Source organism: Sardina pilchardus, chromosome 12, assembly GCF_963854185.1.
Source record: "Sardina pilchardus chromosome 12, fSarPil1.1, whole genome shotgun sequence".
Lineage (NCBI taxonomy): Eukaryota > Metazoa > Chordata > Actinopteri > Clupeiformes > Clupeidae > Sardina > Sardina pilchardus.
The window spans coordinates 27,271,509-27,289,976 of NC_085005.1; the positions used below are offsets into that span (position 1 = coordinate 27,271,509).

General features: G+C 38.6%; 1 protein-coding gene and 1 long non-coding RNA gene across 4 annotated transcripts; both read right to left on the reverse strand.

The window, feature by feature from the left end:
• Window positions 1-287: 287 nt before the first annotated feature.
• Window positions 288-9,153, reverse strand: LOC134097593 (uncharacterized). Of its 3 annotated transcripts, none has more exons than XM_062550510.1 (9): window positions 8,718-9,153; window positions 5,602-5,688; window positions 4,657-4,743; window positions 3,949-4,080; window positions 3,373-3,438; window positions 3,054-3,248; window positions 1,886-2,091; window positions 1,210-1,240; window positions 288-1,068 (listed from the first exon to the last, which is right to left on the reverse strand). In XM_062550510.1, the coding sequence occupies exons 1-9, from the start codon at window positions 8,755-8,757 to the stop codon at window positions 995-997; spliced, it is 918 nt and encodes a 305-aa protein (XP_062406494.1). In that variant the 5' UTR covers window positions 8,758-9,153; the 3' UTR covers window positions 288-994. The 3 variants fall into 3 exon arrangements, with proteins under 3 accessions (XP_062406494.1, XP_062406493.1, XP_062406492.1); XM_062550509.1 differs by having other exon boundaries at window positions 3,054-3,269; XM_062550508.1 differs by having other exon boundaries at window positions 3,054-3,272.
• A 6,899-nt stretch (window positions 9,154-16,052) lies between these two features.
• On the reverse strand, window positions 16,053-18,145 carry LOC134097594 (uncharacterized). The gene is made up of 4 exons (XR_009940927.1): window positions 17,993-18,145; window positions 17,264-17,444; window positions 16,909-16,942; window positions 16,053-16,766 (listed from the first exon to the last, which is right to left on the reverse strand). It is a non-coding gene; the product is annotated as an uncharacterized LOC134097594 (long non-coding RNA).
• Window positions 18,146-18,468: the final 323 nt, after the last annotated feature.

The following is an 18,468-nucleotide window of genomic DNA, read 5'->3' on the forward strand; positions in this document are numbered from 1 at the left end:
TGGCATCGGAATGCAATTTGTCTCCCTGTTATGTTCAGGCACAATTTCACCCGCTCAATCAGTAACCCTGCGGGAAGTTGTGAGGGGATTTCTCACAGATTAAAGAGCAGAGGGGGCAAAACCCTGGCAGGGGAAGGCATCGCCATAGCAGTACAGTGCAGTAGCTTAAAAGGTTAAATCTCTTTTATAGTCACACCGATAAATCAGCTCCATGCTGGTCATGCACTAAGTGAGTTCAGAAAAAAAAATACAAACAGAAACAACAACAACAAACATTTTTAATTTGTTTCTATCACAATCGTGATGTCACTTCTTTATTTCTGTACAGATAGAGAAAATGCCATTTTCAGTAACTCTCAAACTCATATTTTGAGGACCAAGGACATGACACACGTCAAATTAACAATCAAAGTGAATCAATATCTGTTGGACATGAAAGCAACACTAAAGCACTTTTCTTTTGTCGCACACACACTATTTGTTTATCCAGCGAATAACGATTTTCCACAGACAAGGTAGAGTGTGTTGCATGATTTTATGAAATTATGATGTATTGCGACATCGAAGCAAGACAAATTTCTTATGTCTCATTTCATCAAACTACAGATACACCTACCCGATCTAGTAAAATTACATAGTGTGGTTATGGCCGATAGAGGGCCGCGAAGTGATAGCAGATCGTGCCCTTCACCCCGTTACGAGTTGATAAACCACTGACATTATTTTGGAAACATTATTTTAAGGTACAAAAAAACTCTTTAGTGTTGCTTTAAAGCAAACTTATTAAATGTTTCCTCATATTCCCTTTTGCATGTTCAATGCATCTGATTTCATTCTCAAAACCATACTCCATCTTTTATATGATATCCATCTGCTTATACTGTAGTCTAGAGCACAGCCAGCATTACTATATGGCCAACAAGGTCAAAACATTGATGCCTAGGTTCACTTGAAGGAACTATCATGAACGGCCGTAAATATACAATAGCCTGTCTTAATACCGATTGGTACGTCCATCTCCCAGTTGAGGTCCAATAATTAAGTCTCTTATGAAATCATATACACAGCCTGTTAGAAAGCAGAAAATCAACACATCTTAATTAATACAAGTATAGCCAGGATGTTGAATTATACAGCTAAGACAATAAACTATAAACATTTACTCTAGACCTTTCACTTGCCATTAGTGATATAAGAGTAGACACTTACGCAGAGGGGATAAAAGTCGGAGCACCGAGGACTGCATGGGCAAACCATGGAACAGGAGGAAGTACAGGATTTTACAAACGTGAATTTCAAAAACTCAGGTATACAGAATTAATATTATATTACATTTCTTTTTTTTTACATTTTTTTACATTTTTACTTTTTTTAAAAAACATTATAGTATAAGCTTGATGGTTAAGGCCATGATACCATATTAGAATGCAATGCAAAATCTGTATTTTCTAATTAAAAATAAAATGTAGTTGTAACCGAGACTCCATTCTGTGAAATGAAGTCAATGGCCATGGGTCCACTGTTTTGTTTGTGCTTTACTGTAAACTAACACATATTGTTACAAATTCTAAAAAAAACCCCAGGTCTACTGAGGCACGATGGTGGGGAGTGAGCTATATGGTAGCGTAGGCTGTGTGTAAAATTAATAGGCTATACGTGATATGCTGCCAAAGAAAATTATACAGTAATTTCCTGCATATAAGCCGCATTGTGTATAAGCCGCAGGGCAATGTTTTACGCAAGTTAAAAGAAACAAAATCATATTAACACCATATTAACTGCCCCCCCTGTATTAACCTCATAGCGGAAGAAATTTAGAAAAATCAATATATAAGCCGCGGCTAATAGTCGGGAAATTACGGGTACAGTTACAAGAAAAACTTACCATTTCATGCTCCTGAAATACTTTCAAATGTTCCACTGCAAGTCTGAAAGCCTCATCATTTCGGGGGGCGTGCAACAGTCCATCATCATTGAACAAGCAGTCAACTGTCTGTATACCCCTGTGTTGAGTAAATCGGCTGGTGTTTGGCACAATGTAATATTTGTCATTGGTGTGGTGGAACACCATTAGGACTGCAGGTCGGCAATCTGTAAAGAAGTCACATTCAATTCTTACTTATTCTTACTAACTTACTGTAATTCTTACTCAATTCTTACTTCACAATTATGGTGAAAGACTGATATTTCAGCTGAAAAACAAATAAAACCTCTCCTCTCCCTTTCATGCACATGTGATGTGACTGGCTGGGATTGTTCATAGCTTGATCCACCATGTTGGTTTTATTTAGCACTGACACAGAACAGAACAGATAGAGGGGCCAAGAGGAGCACTTTGGTGAATTCGACAACAAAGTGTATTAGAAAACAACCACTGACTTGCACCATTATCTGAAGATGTGCCGCAGAGCAGTACAAAATATGACCGCTGCTCAGTTCTGCACATTCTCTCCACAAAAAATAAATGACACTTGTCAACTTGTCTGTATCTCCTATTTGTGCAACTGATATGCATGTACGTGTCTCTTACTCTTGCAACTCATATAAATGAGTGTATGCATGTGTGAGAGTGTGCATGTGTAACTGTATGTGTGTGTGTGTGTGTGTGTGTGTGTGTGTGTGTGTATGTGCGTGTGTGTGTGTGTGTATGTGTGCGTGCATACGCGTATGTGTGTGTGTGTGTGCGTGTGTGTTTGTGCGTGCGTGTGCATGTCTGTGCATGTGGATTTGTGTGTGTGTGTGTGTGTGTGTGTGTGTGTGTGTGTGTGTGTGTGTGTGTGTGTGTGTGTGTGTGTGTGTGTGTGTGTGTGTGTGTGTGTGTGTGTGTGTGCGCGCACGCGCATGGGTATGTGCATGTGGATTTATGAGTGTGTGTGCATGAGTGTGTATCTGTGCGTGTGGATGTAAGTGTGTGTGTGAGACAATATCATGCCTACGTGCTACGGTGCTACGGTGCCCCGGGAATCGTTGACCAAAAAATGACAATCCCTATACGACCGCTACGCTAGCTAAGCTAGCGGCGGTCATAATAATTACCGACACAATCAACCTACTTGGAATAACAGAGAGTGCCGCCTCAATGTCAGTTCCGACTCGAGAAACGATTGGACAGTAAGCCAGGATGACGTCACAGTCCTCAGCTGACGGCTTTTCCACCAGCATCATCCGAGTGCTGAGACGGTTCCGGAAGCTCTCATGGGAGCCCAGGGTGTTCCCAGTGAGGATGGTGAACACTTTAATGGTCGGCACTGTCCCACACAAAGACAACACTACTGTAGGTTATGAAAACACATGTGAATGTTCTGTTCAGCAGGATCACTGTTAGAAATGTGATTATTCATGATTATAACATTGGTCACAAAAGAAACTTACATTTTCTTAACAATCCGTTGATGATGTTACTTGGCAGTGTCACCAAAGCATAAAGACCTAAAAAAACTAATGAAAGATCCTACATTACAAAATAGCCGAGAGAGACACTTGGGCGCTTGGCATGGGAAGGGTGGCTGAGCCCATCAAAACATTTTGTCTTGCCCAACCAAACAAAGCCTAGCTTCAGAAGTAACATACTGTACTGTACAATGACATACAACTTCAATATCCTACCATTTCAATCAAATTATTCATCATTATCAACCACAGATATCCTTATGGAGAAACATCTGTTTGAATTCCCTTTCAAATGTCGGTAAATTAAATTCAAATAACTGAAATAAATTGCTTATTTTCACCATTAACTGGCCTATAAATGTTATTATAAACATTTGTCAATATGTAAAGGGCCCTTACAGAAATATTCCAGTCTCCATCTACCTTCGATATCTTAAATGATGAAAGGTTATGAAAACACATGTATGTTCAGCAGGATTAATGTTAGAAATGTGAGCTCCCAAGAAAGAATGTAATATCGGGGCTCCCTATTGATTATAACATCAGATAGAAACTTACATTTTCTTAATCCGTTGATGATACTCGCTCCCAATGCCCAGAGATAGCTGTATATTCCGTTGATGATACTCGCTCCCAATGCCCAGAGATAGCTGTATATTTCACTTAGCAGTGTCACCACAGTATCCAGCCCTAAAAAATGAAATGAAAAATTCCTACATTACAAAATAGCCAAGTCACTTGGGTGCATCAGGTTACAAGCAGTGTATGTTATCCCTGCCTAGACAATGATTTTTTCACTATTTCACCTATTTTCACATTTTTCCACCCATAGCATGCCTAAGTTAAATATGTTTCTCTAACAGCATAGTAAATAGTCTACATCTTTCTTGTTAACAGAGAAGAGGCTATGGTTGATGCCAGCTCTTGGCATGGGAAGGGGTGGGCTGAGCCCATCAAAACATTGTGCCTTGCCCAACCAAACAAAGCCTAGCTTCGGAAATAACATACAAACATACAATGACACACAATTTCAATATCCTACAATTTCAATCAAATTGTTAATACTTATCAACCACAAAAATCCTTCAATATGGAGAAACATCTGTTTGAACTCCACAAGGGATCTATTTACCTTCGATATCTTAAATGACGAAAGATTATGAAAACACATGTGAACGTTCAGCAGGATTACTGTTAGAAATGTGAGCTCCCAAGAGAGAATGTAATATTGGGGCTCCCTAATGATTATATCAGAAAGAAACTTACATTTTCTCAATCCGTTGATGATACTCGCTCCCAATGCCCAGAGATAGCTGTATATTTCACTTAGCAGTGTCACCACAGCATACAGCCCTAAAAAATAAAATGAAAAATTCATTCACTTGGGAGCATCAGTTTATGCTACCCAGTTTATATATTATCCCTGCCTAGACAATGATTCTCAAACTATTTCACCCATTTTCACATTTTTACATTCATGGCATGCCCAACTAAATTATTTTTCTCTGACAGCATTTTAAATAGTCTACATCTTTCTTGTTAACAGAGAAGAGGCTATTGTTGGTGCCAGCTCTTGGCATGGGAAGGGTGGGCTGAGCTCATCTAAACATTGTGCCTTGCCCAACCAAACAAAGCCTAGCTTTAGAAGTAACAAACAGTATAATGCACTTTCAATATCCTACAATTTCAATCAAATTGATAATACTTATCAACCACAAAAATCCTTCAATATGGAGAAACATCTGTTTGAACTCCACAAGGGATCGCAAAACGTATCGCTTGTGGAAAGCAAAAGGGAAATCTAAAAATACATTATTCACATGGCAGCCATCGTGTAAACCAAATGGAGGCCATGGGATACATTGATTACATTGATACATAATCAATTGCAGAACCGGCCGACTCAAAGCATGCTCACCATATTTTCAGACTATGATTCTACAGCGTAATGGCGAATGTATTATGTTGACATAAATGGCTTACTTTCACCATTAACTGGACTATACTGTAAATGTTTTTAATCAACATTTGTCAATATGTAAAGGGCCCTTACAGAAATATTACAGTCTCTATTTACCTTCGATATCTTAAATGACGAAAGATTATGAAAACACGTGTGAACGTTCAGCAGGATTACTGTTAGAAATGTGAGGTCCCAAGAAAGAATGTAATATCGGGGCTCCCTAATGATTATATCAGAAAGAAACTTACATTTTCTGAATCCGTTGATGATCTTCATTATCCATTCCCAGAGATAACTGAACACTTTGCTTGGCAGTGTCACCACAGCATGTAGCACTAAAAAATCAAATGAAACATTCCTACATTACATATACAGTAATAGCCAAGAGTAACTTGGCCGTATCAGTTTACGCTACCCAGTTCATGTTATAGGCCAGAGCAGCAGATAGGCAGATAGGCCAGAGTTGCCAGGGCAAGTCAATGCTGTTATGTCTGACATATGGCCATACGCTGTCTGAGTAAGTTTCATGTCTAGCAAGTAAAGAATGCCTGAGATATGACGTCAAAAACTCTGTTGGCAACTTAGCAGCAGATTTCGATTGACTGTGTATTAAAAGACAGTAGACAGTATTAAAAGACACTTCTAATGTATTTCAATTAAATTTCTTGAATTTCCCCTTGGGGATCAAAAAAATATCTATCGATCTAGTCTATGGGCATCAGAATTTCACCACATATGCTATGATCTTGGTTCTCTAGAGTTAGGAATGTGAATTTTGGGCACGGATTCATGACCCATGGACCCTTCTGACCATTTCAAGTACTTTTTCACTGTGTCACTGTGGCTCGAGATCACAAATGTTTCTCTTTTGGACGTATAATAAGGAAAGCTGGCTCTGTCGTTGGAGCTGAACTGGAGTGCATCACTTCAGTATCAGAAGGACCTTGAAAAAGGACCTTGAACAAGTTACTCAACATCCTGGACAACGACTGTCATCCACTCCACAGCGCTATTATACAGCAGAAGAGCTGGATCAGTTGGAGATCACGCTCCCTGACATGCACAATGGACAGACAGGATTTGTACCCAACTCTACGATGCTTCACTTAAGGGAAAAGGAGAATTGGACTTATCTGCATAGGCTATCTGCACCTTCACCCTCTTATACACTTATACACCTACATGGCATTTCTGTACAATACTGTGTACTGTTGACACTGTTTACTGGCTTTACTGGCTACATTAGCCCACATGCACAACCCCTCCCTCCATCCCCTTGACTGGACTGTGGTCTAACTTCACACTTGACCAATGGCTGATACCTTCATCCTATCAAACTTAAACTTATCCTTTCACTGCTGCTACAACTCTTATATTACTATGTTTACTTTCTCTTATTGTGTTCATATATTTCTAACTTCATACTTGACCAATGACTGATGCCTGTACCCCTATCTGACTTATCCTTGCACTGCTGCTATTATTCTTATATGACTGTCATTTTATCTTATTTGTCCATATATTTATACTGGAACTAGTATGCTTACATTTTTTATTGTCCATACTTACATATCTATCGCTGGTCACTGGACTTTAACCTTGCACTATTGGACTTATTTGCACTACCAACTTGAAACACACCTCATACTGTATCACAGTATAGGCTACAAATCCTCAGTACATTAATGCACATCTTTATCTTAGTATTTAGTATTTTACTGTTCTTATTAGTCATGTTGATTTGTTGATTTGCTGTTGTGGTTGATCATCCTGATTACATTGTAGTGTATGTTGTGTGTGGTGTCTTAAGCTGCTGAAACCTTGAATTTCCCCTTGGGTATCAATATAGTATCCATCTATCTATCTATCTATCTATCTAATGCACCTTGATGGCGTAAATTCTAGGGGCAAGGCCATTACAACGAGCATAGGGGTGTGATATTTAAATCACGCTTGTTTCCCGCCCCCACATTTATCAACACATGTTTATTCTTACGCTGGAATTAAAGTGATACAAAAGTTTCATGAATCACAGGTGAGCCTCATCGTAAAATGATTTCTGCGCTCAGATCTTTGGTTTCTACGCTCGGTTCATACATGAGGGCCAATAGGGGGCCTTCGCTTCACTGTTTGGCCTCCAAATATGAATATATATTTCTACTGCCTTCCTAGTGACAAATATGAAGAAAAGAAAATCATGACAACTGACATAAAACATATTACACCAGACAAGTATGATCACACACTATCTCAGAAATGGGTATAGCCCAGACTGTCCTGAAAAGGCATTAGGCTACAATGACCAAGATAACTGTCTTTTTAGATAAACTTTCTACTTTCTTTCTAGAGTACGAGCATTGAGAATAGCCGAATGGCTGAAACGTCTGCTCACCCAGTAAAGAAAGAGTTTCTTCAGCAAAGACTTTGTCTATTTTTTACAGAGTGCGAACCCTTACTACCTTTTCCTGATATCTTTTGGTTTAACGCACCTGACAAAAAATAATTTCATCAAGAGCGCAACAGTATCCCACCTTCTAGATAAACTTTCTAAACAACACAGGTGAGGTGACCACTAGACTACTGTTTCATGGAGTGCTGAAATGTAGCCTACACTATTTTAGACCATTTCTGAACTGTGAAACACAGAAAATGTGCTTTGTGTTTGTGAACTTATTCTAGGGCTATCAGACCTGCTGGCAACTGAGACTACACAGACTCCCCAGACTTAAGTTCAATGTTAAAGATTGAGTTTAGTATATTTGTGCGTTATGGGGGAGCGTGCCCTCAACGCCCTCCCACCTAGGGAACTGTGCCTTAGTGCAGCAGTTCCCAAACCTTTCCCTCCACCTACATCATGACTCGGCTGAGTCGGCTCGCATACCCCCGACACATAAAAACATAACATATTCTATTGACACATTCCAGGCATGTTTCATTTGCTGGCCTTCATGACTAATAACAAAATCAAAATTAATAACTGGTCTGAGATCTCACACTAAACAACAGTGTGAGGAACAACATAAAGAAACACAAAGAACAAAGAGAACATAGGTGTACGATGTTTTTTTTAATCCCTTCTAACACCTTTCCAACATTGAATTGCTCTTTTCATCTCGCGTAGCCTACCCCCGGTGGTAGCCTCCCCTACCCTGCCCGGGTGCAACTCAAGCCTAGAGTCTACTGTAGGTGTACTGTACGTGACGCCCCTAGGACAGAATCCCCGTTTCAAATATAGGCTACCAGATGAATGAAGATTGGCCTGCCTGCAGAGACTGAAAATGTGCCCGAATTTTGTTCCAGAATCTGTTCAACTAAATCTATCCATATAGCTTAGATTGTTTAGGCTACAGGCTGTAACACTTACCCCATCGAGCTGAACTCATTATTCCGAAGTCAGAAGCCATGTCCGTGTGTATGATAGCTCTTCGACAGCAATGAATGCTGTAAACAAGTAGCGCTATCTATCACTTTCACTTTTGATCCGAATCTTAACCCAAGTGGGCTAGGCCGCACGACATTAGCCTACAAAAAAAGTAGGCTAACTACTCATGTTAGGTCTGAGTTGTATGCCTAGGCTCCTGTAAAATGTTGATATGCGCTTCGAGGCGTGTATCAAAGACATGAAATGAGAGTGAAGAGTGAAGTTTTGTATCGGAGATTGTTTCGTTTTGTGATGATCACATGACCAGTGACGTACGAAGCTTCGTTTCTCTCTCTCTCTCTCTCTCTCTCACACACACACACACACACACACACACACACACACACACACACACACACACACACACACACACACACACACACACACACACACACACACACACACACACACACACACACACACACACACACACACACACACAAATTCAAAGCTTTAAAGTTGCGCGACACATGGAGCGCCTTTGGGTTGCTGAAGGAGAGTCAACAGAGCCAAGAATGTTCAGGGAATAGCGAGATTATTGTAGCAAAGCAGAGTTTATATAGCAGAGATGTGTGCTGTGTGTGTGTTCACTAATTCACAAATTGGGATAAATGCTGTGACCAAAAAAGTATACTTATACTTAATTAATTAAACTAAATTAATCTAATCTTAAAAAGATGCTTTAACACAATAGGAAAATAACACGTCCAGCAATCTCTGTAAGCACATTATGCAATTCAGTATTAGCTTCACATGCAGCTTGAATAAAATTGCCTAACATGTTTGAAAAAGTTAGAATGTGATAAAATGTTCACACATTTACTTAGTTGTACACATGGTTTCTCCTCATTACAAACAACTAATTGCAAAGCAGATGTTAGTTTTTGCAGTCAGATAGCGGTTATGTCACTCCTATAGTAATGAGTTTTTTTTAAATTGGGATCAGTGGTGAGGTGACTTCACAGATAATCAAGTACAGTAAGGTAATTTCCCTGGGGTCCTTCCACGTCGTGTCCCAATTAGGTAGGTCAGCTAAAATCATGCACTGTACTTCAAGGATATTATTCCTGCTAAAACTAGGAGGACTTGACTTCTACAAGTTCAGAATGAGGAGACAGGTTTGCTGCGGAAAATACAAATATCAGTTATTGGAGGTGTGTGGTTTAAAACATGTAGCTTCTAAAAATGCTGCAGATGTGAATGTGATATCAACAAGCAAGATATAAGATGGTGTCTCCACCAATGATGACAGACAACAAGACTCACCTTCTCAGTCTTTCACTTCAATCAGACATTTGACCTAATGGGACAAAAAGGAATCTCCATGGAATATATTGTGATGTAGGCTATACTAGTTCATGTCAAGCACAACATTGACTTGAAACGAAAACTATAATGAATAGTTTTAATCTTTAAAAAAAAAACTATAATGAATAGTTTTAATATTTAAAAAATAATATTAAAAGTGAATTGGTACATCATTCAAGGTTTTTTGCAAATAACCTAATAACAATAAAGTCACAATTAAAGCAAAGCTGTCGCCAAAATGCAACAAGGCTTGTGGCTGGGTCATCCTGAAGTTCTCACACTTTCATATGAAAATGTAGAAATGTATCAAGATGCAGTACTTACATGATTATGGCTAGTTCTTTGAGAGCTTTATCATTAAATGTACAATTTAGAAAGCATTCCACCTCATCATCCATAACACACTGTACAACAGAGACATTGGGCTTCTTTGTGGCTGCTGCTATGTTGCTGCTATGTTCTTCAGTTTTTGGAATTGTGAAATGTATCACCACCAGAATACAAGGCTTTTGACCTGCTCAATGAAAAAGGAGAAATTGACAACTGGCAGGAATTTGAGTGTTTTGGTATGTTAGTAGTGCAGGATCAGTATCAGCATGACCAATTACATTGTGCCTGCATGCCAAAACAGTCCCTCAGTTCTGAGCCTTCAAATAAAGTAGTTGCCACTGCTCTGAATTAAGGGAGATTTTGAAGCTGCAAAGTAGCCTAGTAGCCTGGCTGACGCGACCACATCTCAATGAGACGTGGTTTGGCAACCAAACGTTCATTTTCTCGTATTTGAAAAAATGCCCAGATCCGTTCATTGGCCGCCACGGATGTCTATCAAATGCATCTGTGCTCACCATCATCTTGCTTTCCCCCCTGTTCTGTGATTGGTCCCCTATCTCAGGTAAAAATTAGGGTGGTAGTTTCCAGGCTGCCTTTGCAGTGTGAATGAAATTGCGCGCAAAGCAGCATGGGAACACCCAGGCTAGTAGCCTATAGTGTAATATCAAAGATTGTACAGTTTTATAAACCATCTCTGATAATATTATGTGGAATTTACCTGGAATATTCATTAGGGCTGCATCAATGTCAGCTTGTGTCGGTTTGGATGTACAAATAACAATGTCACTTTGCTCCACAGTGTCCACGTCTGTTGGTTTGATTTTATTTGACACTGATTTGACCAGTGTATCTCTCAAACTTGCATAGCAATCCTTTAAGTCTTTATTTCGCCACATATAAAACTTTAAGTCTAAGAGAAAAAGAAAGAGTGAAACTGTTCAAACAAATTTGGTCATAGACCAAATAATTTAACTTTTTACACGTTAATTGCAACTAAATTGTACTGTACTGGATAAAGAAAAACATTTAAATAGTATGTTGACTTGGGTGAAATCTTTGTAGTGCAGTGCAAGCCCTGCAGTTAAAATACTATCAGTTGTTCCATTGGGCTTATGCTTGAGTCTTCACCTTTATTAGAGCCTTTATCTGACTTTGGGACCTTAAATGAAAGCAGAAAATAATTCATGTTACACTCAAATATGTTACTCTTGTGTTACTCTTTGTATATTATTGTTTATTATATTATATTTCTTTGTTAACATTTTGATGTGTGTAGCTTTATAGAGATTATGAGAGACGAGGTGGCTTAAAAACCTTGGAATGCTCGTCCAATATTATGAGAATCTTTTCAACTGCTTCGTCATTCTTTGAACAATTCAGTAGTCCTTCATCTTCACTGAACAAACAGTCCAGAACAATCATGCCCTTTTCTCTGGCAAATTTGCTGCTGTTTTTCATTTTATCATTTGGATTAATGGTAAAATGCATCACTACCAGGATGACAGGCTTTGTGTCTGTCAAAACCATATGATACAAAAACAAAGATTATTGGGGTCTTAAAGCTGTAGTATCCTGAAATAGAGGCATAAATTAAAAGCATGCGTTCACAAAATCACTGTAAAGGAATTATATTAGATAGAGGAAAAGGAGAGAAAAAAACTTAACATTTTAAATTACACTAATATAATATAAGTAGAAATAAAATTGAACGCATATACAGTAGTTTGACACAATTCTAACACTTCACTTAACACTTCAATACAAAGGACAAGTAAGAACAGACATATTACCTTTACAGTCCTTAAGAGCTGTTTCAACATCTATTTCAAGTCGAGACACAAAAGGGCAGAATGCCAGGATGACATCACACTCCGCTGGTGAGGACACTTCATGCACTTCCATTATCTTTGCATCCAGTGATGCAATCAGACTCTGACACAGCTTCTTAACATTACCTGGCACTGGTTTGTAGTACACTTTGACTCTTCTGTTTCCTTTTGTGGAAATAATAAGGGTAAAATAAAATGTTAGTTTTATAATCTTTACAAGATCAACTCCTGAAATGCTTGACTTCTCTACTCCCTGTTAATGTTAATGTACTCCCTGTCAAAATTGATCTAAAATCGCCTACTGATGCCATCAGTGCAGTCATTGGTAGTGTACAATGTACTGCTAACGGCACTCCTCTATCTGTTATCATACTGTAGCTCCTGAATAAGTGACTGGTTCCTGATGATTCGGAAATCAGGTTGAGTAGGAAAGTAACTAGATAGTCCTGTTGAGCAAATTCATTCAACTATGTTCACAGATTCGTCTGGCTTCACCAAGGCTAGTAAACCTGAAGATAACATGACAAAGTGTCTAAATCTGGAGATCAAATTAAAAATCTTTAGTCAAGTGTCATCATATTTCACTATTGTCAACCTAATTGATCTGACAAAAAGCAACCCTCACCTTCAAGCATTACTTGCTTCTTGAGAGGTTTGTCAAGTGGCTTTGTTTTTTTAGTGCTTTTCCTTGGATTATCTGTCACTTTGCGATCCTTTACAATCGGATCCTTACAGTCCTTGAACAAAAGAACACATGTTTTATAAACTAGTTGGTGTCTCAGTTTCGAAATCAAAGCCCAAAAAGGGGAATCCCAGTTGAGGGGAAGAAGATAAAGTATCTGGTCTGTTTATTGTTTACAGGTATGTATGTCCACTCAGACAACCTAACCTGTTGAGGAGTGAATTATTTTCCAAGTTCCTTCTAGAATTCAACGCAAACAATCTATAGTTTCAGTATTCTGTATACAGTTTGTGGGGAAAATCTCGGAGGGTCTCATCATAATGTGGACATAATGTGTTTGTTAACATTTTGATATGTGTAGCTTTATAGAGATTATGAGAGACGAGGTGGCTTAAAAACCTTGGAATGCTCGTCCAATATTATGAGAATCTTTTCAACTGCTTCGTCATTCTTTGAACAATTCAGTAGTCCTTCATCTTCACTGAACAAACAGTCCAGAACAATCATGCCCTTTTCTCTGGCAAATTTGCTGCTGTTTTGCACTTTATCATTTGGATTAATGGTAAAATGCATCACTACCAGGATGACGGGCTTTGTGTCTGTCAAAACCATATGATACAAAAACAAAGATTATTGGGGTCTTAAAGCTGTATGAAATGTATCCTGAAATAGAGGCATGAATTAAAAGCATGTGTTCACAAAAAAAATCACGGTAAAGGAATTATATTAGATAGAGGAAAAGGAGAGGAAAAAAACGTAACATTTTAAATTACACTAATACATACAAGTAGAAATAAAATTGAACGCACATACAGTACTTTGACACAATTCTAACACTTCACTTAACACTTCAATACAAAGGACAAGTAAGAACAGACATATTACCTTTACAGTCCTTAAGAGCTGTTTCAACATCTATTTCAAGTCGAGACACAACAGGGCAGAATGCCAGGATGACATCACACTCCGCTGGTGAGGACACTTCATGCACTTCCATTATCTTTGCATCCAGTGATGCAATCAGACTCTGACACAGCTTCTTAACATTACCTGGCACTGGTTTGTAGTACACTTTGACTCTTTTGTTTCCTTTTGTGGAAATAATAAGGGTAAAATAAAATGTTAGTTTTATAATCTTTACAAGATCAACTCCTGAAATGCTTGACTTCTCTACTCCCTGTTAATGTTAATGTACTCCCTGTCAAAATTGATCTAAAATCGCCTACTGATGCCATCAGTGCAGTCATTGGTAGTGTACAATGCAATGCTAACGGTACTCCTCTATCTGTGGAAGATATTTGTACCCAACTCTACGATGCTTCACTGAAGGGAAAAGGAGAATTGGACTTCTCTGCATAGGCTATCTGCACCTTCACCCTCTTATACACTTATACACCTGTATGGCATTTCTGTACAATACTGTGTACTGTTGACACTGTTTACTGGCTTTACTGGCTACATTAGCCCACATGCACAACCCCTCCCTCCATCCCCTTGACTGGACTGTGATCTAACTTCACACTTGACCAATGGCTGATACCTTCATCCTATCAAACTTAAACTTATCCTTGCACTGCTGCTACAACTCTCATGTCTACTTTCTCTTATTTCGTTCATATATTTCTAACTTCATACTTGACCAATGACTGATGCCAGTACCCCTATCCACTTATCCTTGCACTGCTGCTATTATTCTTATATGACTGTCATTCTATCTTATTTGTCCATATATTTATACTAGAACTATTATATTATATGCTTACATTTTTCATTGTCCAACATACGTACATATCTAACCTTGCACTGTTGGACTTATTTGCACTACCAACTTGAAACACACCTCATACTGTATCACAGTAGGCTACAAATCCTCAGTACATTAATGCACATCTTTATCTTAGTATTTAGTATTTTACTGTTCTTATTAGTCATGTTGATTTGTTGATTTGCTGTTGTTGTTGATTATCCTGATTACAGTACATTGTAGTGTATGTTGTGCGTGGTGTCTTAAGCTGCTGAAACCTTGAATTTCCCCTTGGGGATCAATATAGTATCTATCTATCTAATGCACCTTCATGGCGTAAATTCTAGGGGCGAGGCCATTACAACGAGCATAGGGGCGTGATATTTAAATCACGCTTGTTTCCCGCCCCCACATTTATCAACACATGTTTATTCTTATGCTGGAATATATACAAACGTTTCATGAATCACACGTGAGCCTCATCGTAAAATGATTTCTGCGCTCAGATCTACGCAGGTTTCTATGCTCGGTTCATAAATGAGGGCCAATAGGGGGCCTTCGCTTCACTGTTTGGCCTCCAAATATGAATATATATTTCTACCGCCTCCTAGTGACACATATATGAAGAAAAGAAAATCATGACAACTGACATAAAACATATTACACCAGACAAGTATGATCACATACTATCTCAGAAATGGGTATAGCCCAGACTGTCCTGAAAAGGCATTAGGCTACAATGACCAAGATAACTGTATTTTTAGATAAACTTTCCAAACAACACACAGTCTACTGTAGGTGTAGCCTACGTGACGCCCCTAGGACAGAATCCCCGTTTCAAATGTAGGCTACCAGTTGAAGATTGGCCTGCAGAGACTGAAAATGTGCCCGAATTTTGTTCCAGAATCTGTTCAACTAAATCTATCCATATAGCTTAGATTTGATAGGCTACAAGCTGTAACACTTACCCGATCGAGCTACACTCATTATTCCGAAGTCAGAACCCATGTCCGTGTGTATGATAGCTCTTCGACAGCAATGAATGCTGTAAACAAGTAGCGCTATCACTTTCACTTTTGATCCGAATCTTGACCCAAGTAGGCTAGGCCGCACAACATTACAAAACAACTACAGTCATGTTAGATCTGAGTTGTAGGCCTAGGTTTCTGCAAAATGTTGATATGCGCTTCGAGGCGAGTATCAAACACATGAAATGAGAGTGAAGAGTGAAGTTTTGTATCGGAGATTGTTTCAGTTTGTGACGATCACATGACCAGTGACGTACGAAGCTTCGTTTCTCTCTCACGCACGCACGCACGCACGCACGCGCACACACACGCGCACGCACGCACGCACGCACGCACGCACACACACACACTCACACACACACACACACACACACACACACACACACACACACACACACACACACACACACACACACAAATTCAAAGCTTTAAAGTTGCTGAAGGAGAGTCAACAGAGCCAAGAATGTTCAGCGAATAGCGAGATTATTGTAGCAAAGCAGAGTTTATATAGCAAAGATGTGTGCTGTGTGTGTGTTCACTAATTCACAAATTGGGATAAATGCTGTGACCAAAAAAGTATACTTATACTTAATTAATTAAACTAAATTAATCTAATCTTAAAAAGATGCTTTAACACAATAGGAAAATAACACGTCCAGCAATCTCAGTAAGCACATTATGCAATTCAGTATTAGCTTCACATGCAGCTTGAATAAAATTGCCTAACATGTTTGAAAAAGTTAGAATGTGATAAAATGTTCACACATTTACTTAGTTGTACACATGGTTTCTCCTCATTACAAACAACTAATTGCAAAGCATATGTTAGTTTTTGCAGTCAGATAGCGGTTTTGTCACTCCTATAGTAATGAGTTTTTTTTAAATTGGGATCAGTGGTGAGGTGACTTCACAGATAATCAAGCACAGTAAGGTCATTTCCCTAGAGTCCCACGTCGTGTCCCAATTAGGTAGGTCAGCTAAAACCATGCACTGTATTACTTCAAGGATATTATTCCTGCTAAAACTAGGAGGACTTGACTTCTACAAGTTCAGAATGAGGAGACAGGTTTGCTGCGGAAAATACAAATAAGTTATTGGAGGTGTGTGGTTTAAAACATGTAGCTTAGATAAAATACTGCAGATGTCAATGTGATATCAACAAGCAAGATATAAGATGGTGTCTCCACCAATGATGACAGACAATAAGACTCACCTTCTGAGTCTTTCACTTCAATCAGACATTTGACCTAATGGGACAAAAAGGAATCTCCATGGAATATATTGTGTTGTATACTAGTTCATGAGCACAACATTGACTTGAAATGAAAACTATAATGAATAGTTTTAATCTTTAAAAAAACTATAATGAATAGTTTTAATATTAAAAAAATAATATTAAAAGTTAATTGGTACATCATTCAAGGGTATTTGCAAATAACCTAATAACAATAAAGTCACAATTAAAGCAAAGCTGTCGCCAAAATGCAACAAGGCTTGTGGCTGGGTCATCCTGAAGTTCTCACACTTTCATATGAAAATGTAGAAATGTATCAAGATGCAGTACTTACATGATTATGTCTAGTTCTTTGAGAGCTTTATCATTAAATGTACAAAATTGAAAACCTCCCTCCTCATCCATAGCACACTGTACAACAGAGACTTTGGGCTTCTTTGTGGCAAAGCTGCTGCTATTTTCTTCAGTTTCTGGAGGTGTGAAATGTATCACCACCAGAATACAACGCTTTTGATCTGCTCAATGAAAAAGGAGAAATTGACAACTGGCTGGGATTTGAGTGTTTTGGTATGTTAGTAGTGCAGGATCAGTATCAGCATGACCAATTACATTGTGTCTCATTGCCTGCATGCCAAAACAGTCCCTCAGTTCTGAGCCTTCAAATAAAGTAGTTGCCACTGCTCTGAATTAAGGGAGATTTTGAAGCTGCAAAGTAGCCTAGTAGCCTGGCTGACGCGACCACATCTCAATGAGACGTGGTCTGGCAACCAAACGTTCATTTTCTCGTATTTGAAAAAAATGCCCAGATCCGTTCATTGGCCGCCACGGATGTCTATCAAATGCATCTGTGCATAGCTCACCATCATCTTGCTTTCCCCCCTGTTCTGTGATTGGTCCCCTATCTCAGGTAAAAATTAGGGTGGTAGTTTCCAGGCTGCCTTTGCAGTGTGAATGAAATTGCGTGCAAAGCAGCATGGGAACACCCAGGCTAGTAGCCTATAGTGTAATATCAAAGATTGTACAGTTTTATAAACCATCTCTGATAATATTATGTGGAATTTACCTGGAATATTCATTAGGGCTGCATCAATGTCAGCTTGTGTCGGTTTGGATGTACAAATAACAATGTCACTTTGCTCCACAGTGTCCATTTCTGTTGGTTTGATTTTATTTGACACTGATTTGACCATATGTCTCAAACTTTCATAGCAATCCTTTAAGTCTTCATTTCGCCACATATAAAACTTTAAGTCTAAGAGAAAAAGAAAGAGTGAAACTGTTCAAACAAATTTGGTCATAGACCAAATAATTTAACTTTTTACACGTTAATTGCAACTAAATTGTACTGTACTGGATAAAGAAAAACATATAAATAGTATGTTGACTTGGGTGAAATCTTTGTAGTGCAGTGCAAGCCCTGCAGTTAAAATACTATCAGTTGTTCCATTGGGCTTATGCTTGAGTCTTCACCTTTATTAGAGCCTTTATCTGACTTTGGGACCTTAAATGAAAGCAGAAAATAATTCATGTTACACTCAA

Bases quoted from the DNA above. Each gene is read 5' to 3' on its own strand.
- LOC134097593 (XM_062550508.1), bottom strand. From the start codon at position 8,757: ATGGCTTCTGACTTCGGAATAATGAGTTCAGCTCGATGGG. The intron at 4,081-4,656 runs GTAAGTTTCTTT...TTCATTTTTTAG, and splicing joins CATCAACGGATTGAGAAAAT to GGCTGGATACTGTGGTGACA. The intron at 2,092-3,053 runs GTAGGTTGATTG...ACTTCTTTACAG, and splicing joins GGCACTCTCTGTTATTCCAA to ATTGCCGACCTGCAGTCCTA.